Raw genomic sequence first — 7,817 nt, forward strand, 5'->3', positions numbered from 1 at the left:
TTTTATTGTGTTTGGCCAGATCCTTTTTTTTTTAAAAACCGTTTTCTATTTTTAACCATTTTCTATTGTTCTGCACAGCATGTATATACAATAGTTTTTATTAAAAATATTTGAACACCACAGACTGTTTTCTGTCTTGCCTTATGACATGGGAATAAGGGTGTAAGAAATTACCTAACAATTACCAGTGTAGGCCCAAGTGTAAATACTGTACAATAAAAAGAGCAAACAGATGCAAACAAATCAAATTTATTCATATTTACATTATTGTTACAGTGTATTTACAACAATCCAACACTACGCTGTGTGCCATTTAGACTGTGCCGGTCCAAGATTTAACGGGATTGTGGCTTGCATGGTCATCATCAGGGGTCAGCATCTGTATTGTCAGCAGGCTCTGTAAAAGAAGTGAAGCACAATTAGACAAGTGCATACAAGTAACTTGTTTGTTCTTACTGTTGTTCGTTCCAGTGTCTGCATGCCTATAGTTTTGACCAGATTCAGATTGGTGGGTCAGAGTATACATGGGTTTTTGTTTTTGTTTTAATAAACACTGTGAGGAGGAGCAAGAGTGGTTGCCAACCACGTGAGCTTTTCCTTTTTTGACCGACAGCGGTTTTCAACAATCAAGATGAGTTGTGCGCAGCAAGGGGAACACAACATCAGTGAATCATTGTATACTAAGTATATATAATGTTTAGAGCCAGGAAACATATGGTGTTAAAAGGTTTCCTTTCGCGACCAAAAGTGGTGGCAGAAGGGCCCATTGGAGCTGCTGCTTTTATCTGTGCAGGGCCTCAAAATAACACCAAACATGAAAAAGTAAACATGCAGCATTTCTATAACACAGATATCTTAATCTCATTTCTGCTTCACCTCAGTGAACTGGTCAAGTTTGAAAACCCACTCCCTGAGGGCTTAGAGGGTCGTTAACACTTCCCCAACCCCCAGGAAGGGAGACAATGTAGGTGAAACTTTGGGAGGGGTTCATCAGCAGGAGACATGGTGGTCTTTTGTTCTGCTAATGTAATCAGCAGGCAATCAGGAACATGGCAGACGTGGCACAAAAAGGAGGATGGTATATGTATTGACAAGTCATTTGTCTGTTGACTGAGCATCTAATGGACCATAAACAACATTCTGAATGAGGTGCTTTTCACTTTTCTATTTACCTAAACCTCTTGAGATTTGAGTGCGTAGAAGTTCAGCTATCGATGGGGCAGGAATGGCCGGCACAAGACCTATTCTTCTGGGGTCGTCATCCCTCATGGTCCTGGTATGTGGCATACCACCATCACTTGCCAGTCTTGTTCTGATGATTTGTGTCTGCAACTCAGGAATGTAGCCATAGTCCTTCTGCGTTTTCAATGCATACAGACTGTATCTTCTGGCGTTCTTGTTGAATTTCCGTCTGAACCTGAAGGAAACATAAAAATAATAATGATACAAAAATAATGAACATTTACTGGTCAGCCATTTTTGACAATGGGATGGACAGCAGAACTGATATGAATAGCATTTCTTTGTGAAAGGAAGGAGGTTGGTATATTTTTCAGTCAAGTAAAAAGTAATTCAAATGTCTATTCATACATTTGATTGCCGTCTGCATTCCTTCTGGCTGGTCTGTTGCGATGGAAATTGTAGTCCAGTGCTGCCAATAGAACCCTTGCTTCGTAGACATGGTAGCTGAAGGCATGGCGCTTGCTGACATACATCAGGATGTGATTCTGGAATGACTCAAGGTGTGCTGTGGATCTGTATGAAAATGAAAAGTACCCATGAGTGAAGTCACAAAATCACAAGGCCAATAGTTCTGTAAAACCTTGGAAAATGTCCATGTCTATATTCCAAAGCATAGTATTAGTCAAGAGCCAAATCAAGGTGCCAAATGACATAGGTAGATCCACAGTACAATACACAGGACATGCACATTATTAAAAAGCATGGTAAACATGTTACAAATATAGGCTACCGGTACATTATGCCCTTGGCAGAGATTTCACACACACACACACACGTCTATATTTTACCTGAAGCGCAGGTACTTATGCACATCTTTCTGCCAGCGTTTATTCCAGAGGATTCGATACAGGGTCTTGTGGGCATCGGAGTCTCTCTCAAGCCACTGCTTTCCCTCAAGGGCTTCAAGGTGACCATGTTGACAGCTACCTGTAGTCCATGAGTGGATGTCACAAACGTGGTTCAGAAGACCAACCCAAAGGCCCTGTCCAGAATAAAACACAACGCAAGAGAATTAGATGGCAACATATGTAAGATATACAGTATAACTTCATTACCACATGTGTAATTGCAATAGAAGTATGTCCTCACAAGAAAATGCTCAATTGTGCTGGCCATCTTGCAACACCACCAGAAATGGTTGACGATGTCCTTCAGCCAGTTCAATAGCACGGAATGTCCTTTTCCTTTTGCTGCCTGAGAGATAAAGGAACCACAACAAATGCATTCCAATGAACACATGAATGTTGACCAATACATTTTACCAGAGCTGGACAACAACAGCCACTTTTTTATACCTACAGAGAGTTGAGACCATACACGATACTTACAGCAGAAATCTTTTTTGACAGGCTTTTGGCACCATGCCACATGTCTAGGCTGTGGAATATTGCAAGGTCCTTGTATCTGCCTTTGTCAGGGTCTGTGAAGTGAAATCCAAGCATGTTATTAAAACAGCCATTATTTACATTATTAGTCAGCTATTTTGTCCTGTATGTTAACTGAGGGCAACTTACTTAGAAGGGCAGCGATTTGTACATGAGCGTCTGTGCAGATCTCAACCACCCGGATTTCTTTGGAGAGCTTGTCCACGGTTTGGATGAAGGCCTCTCTCTCCATGATGTTGGAGTTCCATGACGTCTGGCGCTTGTCAATGGTGGCAACGTGGAGTATTTTTTTGGATTCGAGCTCCATGGTGGTATAACTGCAGAACTGTGCGCAGTGTCCTGGTGAGTCGTTCCTCCCGTCCCCTGTGAAAAACAACAATACAACACGCACACTTGTAATGTAGGTCACAGACCATGATTCTGGCCATGAACATGTACATAGCCACCAATGCATAGTAATAGTCAAGAACAGAGTAACATGTATTAATGCCAGATAAAAAAAATCAATGTGCCAAATAGCATAGTTAGATCTACAGTACAATATGTTATCTAAAAGCATGTTAAACATTTAAAACACATGGGCTACATTATGCCCTTGGCAGACAGAGATCTTACACTGCCACACACACACACGATGAAGAGTGCAATATTTGATCATGACTGTTGAAATGCCACAATTTCAAAGATCAAAGAAAAATAAATTGGCACATAAAATCACATACCTAAAAGAACTACATCTTTCCCTTGTAGGTGACTGATGTTCTCAGACCTCCTCTCTTCCCAAAAATCTTTCACAGCACCAACACAGTACGCATCCTGGATTTTGAAGTACGTGTTGGGATTCACCATGCCGATGTTCATGAATTTAAACAGGAGTGCCACTTTGGAATAATTGTTCCCGGACAGCAAAATGTTGGTGGCAAGAAGAAAATCCCCGGCCAGCATTGCAAACTTCATAATTGGTTGGGAACTCCAATTCCACAAACGATGTCCATTGGCACACACCTAAAAGCAAGAAAGGTAATTTAATATAGAGTGCCACATGCAGCTGCGTGTGTCAATCACTGCAATCCTTACATGACAATCATTGGTCAAAGCTTACCCATTCAACAGCCATTGCTGTGCCCTTGAAGGAGATACTTGTGCGAAACAGGGCACCGCTATTGCACACTTCACCGTAAGAAAGAACATGGGTGCATCTGTCCACCGGCAGGACTAAGAACTCTACAAGCTGCTTGAGGGAGTTCTCATAGGTCACAGCAGCACGGACACCAATGACATCTTCCTCAGAGTGAACCTGCTCTGGGCATGGGAAATCCACCACTTCAGCACTGGGCAATGGGTCATCCGGACAATCCTCATCCTCGGGCAGATCATGAACAGTCTCATCCAGGCCAACAATGGGGAGATGATCTATAGAGAGACCTCCTTTCAGTGCACCACCCAGTCTATGTAGGAAGAACATTGGAGAGTTTAAGATTAGAGTCACTAAAGTCTCATGGGGATATTCATTTTTACACCAAGGCAGTCCATCAATCTAGTACAGAATTTGTTTTTTGTTGAATCATGTCGCACACATACTTGTACGTCTCTGAATCTGAATAATACAACTTACCCCCCTTTCATGGGTGTGCCCCCTCCTGCCGGTCACCTATTCACATTCACACTTTTAAATGCCCAAGGGTGCTAGCTGACTAAGTAATGAAGGAAGCTAGCTGTTTTTACATTGTGAGCATCCCACATTGCATGACACTCACCCACATAATGTACCTACAGCGTTTTACATACCCCCCACACCATTACTCCTTATTTATCCAGCAGTAGTCTACCACAATACATAATTCACATGTACTGTAAACACAAAACAGCATGTCACAAACTCAAAGTAAATTCATTACAGACTCACCGTATAGATATAGGAGGAAGATACTCTTCATCTGAACTGTCATCCCTTTCTCCGCCATCACTTTCAGGGCCCTCGTCTGTCCAGTCAATTCTGTGATGGTGGAAAGCATTTGTTTGTAACCTCATGGCTTCACTGAGAAATTGTCAATGAACAAGCAGCAATACACTGGACCAATATATCGATGGTGTCACTCACATGCTGTTCATGGGGTCATTGTGGGCATCCTCATCCAGCTCAGACTCTGCAAAGCTCATGTCAAGCAAGCTTTCAAAAAAACAAACAAAAAAATACTTGTGATTATATAGTAAATATCTATTTTGACATAAATGGAGAATAGGAGACTAATAATGAAGCCAATTTTATCATCAAATGTATCGTGGCATACCTTTGCTCAAGACTTGCCATCTCTTCTGCCTCAGCAATCGCCGTCAAGCGTTCGTCCCTGTACGATACATAAGGACAGTCATTAGGCCTATGTTATCTTACACTTTAGAGATAGAGAACACAGCATAGATAGGGTGTGTTTTGATAACTCACTGCTGCTCGGCTCCGCTTGAGATGCTTGACACTTGCGGATACTGGCGCACTTCAGGTAGAGAGTGAGACTCTTTCATGGGAGTTGAATCAATGGTTGCCAGCCATCTCTCATAACTTCGACAGAAAAAGAAAATGTCTTTAGACACATTTCCAAAATGTCATTGTGAAATGCATTCCCTATCGTATGCCAACACAATTCGTGTGTAGCAAAAGGGATGATCTGAGCAGTAACCACCGTTTTCTATTCTTTCAGATTCGCTAAGGCAAGCTACTTGCAGTTCATCTCAAGTGGTTGCCTATTACACCAAATGATACTGCGTGACTATGAAGCAGAATTAAAAACTATCTATAATGGCCCATATGGCTCTAAACAAAACCAGCATTTCATTTACACTCAGGAGAATGTAAGATAAATGACCGAAGGAGACCAATATCACAAACATTAGTGCGCGTGATGGCCAAATCAGCTGGCTATTTCTTCATCGTAACCTAGCCTAGCCCAGTTACACCGTCCGCTTGCGGGTAGAGCTAGTGCTAGTAATTATTACACGGTCATGCATTGATCAAATATTTGAACATTGAATTCAAGGTTGATACACCGTACAAATCATGTAAAGTAAACCTACTTGTCTAGAAGCAGCGCTGCAAATTCAGCATTCCTTGTTATCCCCCTCTGCTGCATCAAATGTTTCCACCTTTGGAACGAAGCTCCGATGTTCACTCTTTTTTTGTTACTACTTCGACTTCTGTCCGTGTCGAGAGTCCTTCTTCTTTTCCTCTTAGTTGAGGGAGTTGCTTGCTCATTCAGCTTGGAATATGTGTGGTCTTGCATTTTGTTGTCTATGTTCAAAGTTGCTACAATCCGAACAGAGCGTAGAGTACTGAATCCAATGCTGCTGCTGCTGCTGTGTGTCAGGGTCATGGCCGCGGTCGGATTTATGAAAACGGCGAAAAGGCGTGGCTGTAATACTGTTTGTCCTTCAGACGGTCCGTAGTTCAAGATGGATGCCGCACAGGAGAAGATCCCCTTTTTTATGTAGGTAGAAATGGCTATATTTCGGTTCAACAAAATACTTAGATTTCGGGACAGATGTGAAATGGGTTTAAAAATACTGTATTTATTAATGGGTATCTTAAATTTCAATTACAAACTGGTGAAAATCCCGCACAGTGTCCCTTTAAATCCAGGGGTCATGTCTTGTTGTGTGTGTTGTGTGATCACAATGTCCAATGAGAATTGTACATCTCTCTTCATGTTCCTTCATTCCTCTCTATTATCTATATTTATTTCTGTCTTCCTCTGCTACTCTATGTCTCTCTGGCTATTTGCCTACCTGCCCTTCTCTTTCCCTCTGGGCCACAGATCTGGGTTACAGATTGAATTCCCCACACCAACAGGTACGTATGTACTGTATGTGATGTCAGTAATTCTGAGTTCTGTCCTCCATCCTTTCACCTGTTACTGAGGAGCCCTGGAGCATGCATGGTGCACTATTCCCAAATGCTAACATGGCTAACAGATGAGAGGATGGGTTAAATGCAGAGGCATGTTTTGCTCTGGACTAGAGTGTGTGATGTGGGATCATAATGCCAAATAAGAATTATTCTGTTCAGGGGGGCGCTGTAGCGCAGCGCGCTAAGCCCCTCATATTTGGGCCTGCATTTTCACAGGACCCTGGTTCGCGTCCGGCTGGGGTCATTTCCCGATCATCCCCCGTCTCTCTGTCCCACTCGCTTCCTGTCTCCATCTCACACTGTCCTGACAAATAAAGGCATAAAAGCCCCTAAAAAAACATAAAAAAAGAATTATTCTTCACAGGCCTTTTCCACAAAGAAATTGGAGTTACAGCCAAAGGGTCACAGGTCGAATCTCCCAGGAAGTCGACAGGGGGAACAAAAAGGTCAGTCCTGGGCCCGTTGCATTGTATATACTGAGTTGGGGGGCCTTTCAGATTACTTAGTCCCAGGCCCAGACAAAGCTGTTGGCTACCCTGTGTGGTGGTAGCAAATGAGGACCAGCTAGATTTGGGTCCTCAATACATTGAATGTATTGCGTGAGGGGGCCATTCAGATGAATTTGTCAAAAAATGACACATTCCTTCTTAGAGTGTAGGTTATAATGTCATGTCAGTTCTGTGATCATCACAGTCCAAATGGGAATCTCAATAAATTAATATCTTTTTTAATATCTTTTTTTATTGCTCACACTCACGTCCCTGCACCCCTTCCTATCTTTTGTCTCCCTCTCCTCTCCCCTCTCTCCGCTCTCTCAGTATGGGTTTGCTAAAGTAGATGAATTGGTACTTGGGTAGTTGACGTGTCGTGTGAATTTTGCTGTCACAGGCTCTTAAAATTAAGTAAATTCTTGCTTTCAAAATTGTCAATATTTTAAATGATTAAACTAGTATCTATGTTGTGAAAAAGTAATGTGTAATAAATCCAGAGTTTAAATAAGTATACTTAATTTTGAGTGAAATGTCATATTTGTCCTTTGGTGTGACTTGTCACAAGCCTGGTTCTCCATATTAAAACATTTGAAAATAAATAATCAAAGCTCAGTCATTTGTCTAAACAACCATGGCATGTTTTTCAAGGTGTCTATTTTAGTAAGTGGCAATGTTTAATTTTTTCCCTGTTCCCTGAGACCATATGGACTTATGAAACTTTGTCACAGAAAACAATGTCCTGTGGTGTGACATCATATTTTTGGGTAATTCTGTGGATAATTATCTATTGTTAAGCTGCCG

At 41.8% G+C, this 7,817-nt stretch overlaps 1 protein-coding gene across 1 annotated transcript; it reads right to left on the minus strand.

Annotated features, from left to right (window-relative positions):
- Positions 1-307: 307 nt before the first annotated feature.
- On the minus strand, positions 308-5,945 carry LOC134437567 (uncharacterized). The gene is made up of 14 exons (XM_063187055.1): positions 5,697-5,945; positions 5,071-5,184; positions 4,919-4,975; positions 4,729-4,797; positions 4,534-4,623; positions 3,730-4,075; positions 3,350-3,632; positions 2,757-2,990; positions 2,571-2,662; positions 2,332-2,436; positions 2,031-2,224; positions 1,591-1,755; positions 1,173-1,417; positions 308-397 (listed from the first exon to the last, which is right to left on the minus strand). Exons 1-14 carry the CDS (start codon positions 5,900-5,902, stop codon positions 366-368), a joined length of 2,232 nt encoding a protein of 743 aa, XP_063043125.1. The 5' UTR covers positions 5,903-5,945; the 3' UTR covers positions 308-365.
- Positions 5,946-7,817: the final 1,872 nt, after the last annotated feature.

The sequence above is a fragment of the Engraulis encrasicolus genome, chromosome 21 (assembly GCF_034702125.1).
Source record: "Engraulis encrasicolus isolate BLACKSEA-1 chromosome 21, IST_EnEncr_1.0, whole genome shotgun sequence".
NCBI lineage: Eukaryota > Metazoa > Chordata > Actinopteri > Clupeiformes > Engraulidae > Engraulis > Engraulis encrasicolus.

Coding starts and splice junctions, on each gene's coding strand:
- LOC134437567 (XM_063187055.1), bottom strand. CDS start 5,902: ATGCAAGACCACACATATTCCAAGCTGAATGAGCAAGCAACTCCCTCA. Junction 2,437..2,570: donor TGTCAAAAAAGATTTCTGCT/GTAAGTATCGTG, acceptor TTTATCTCTCAG/GCAGCAAAAGGAAAAGGACA. Junction 1,756..2,030: donor CATAAGTACCTGCGCTTCAG/GTAAAATATAGA, acceptor ATTTTCATACAG/ATCCACAGCACACCTTGAGT.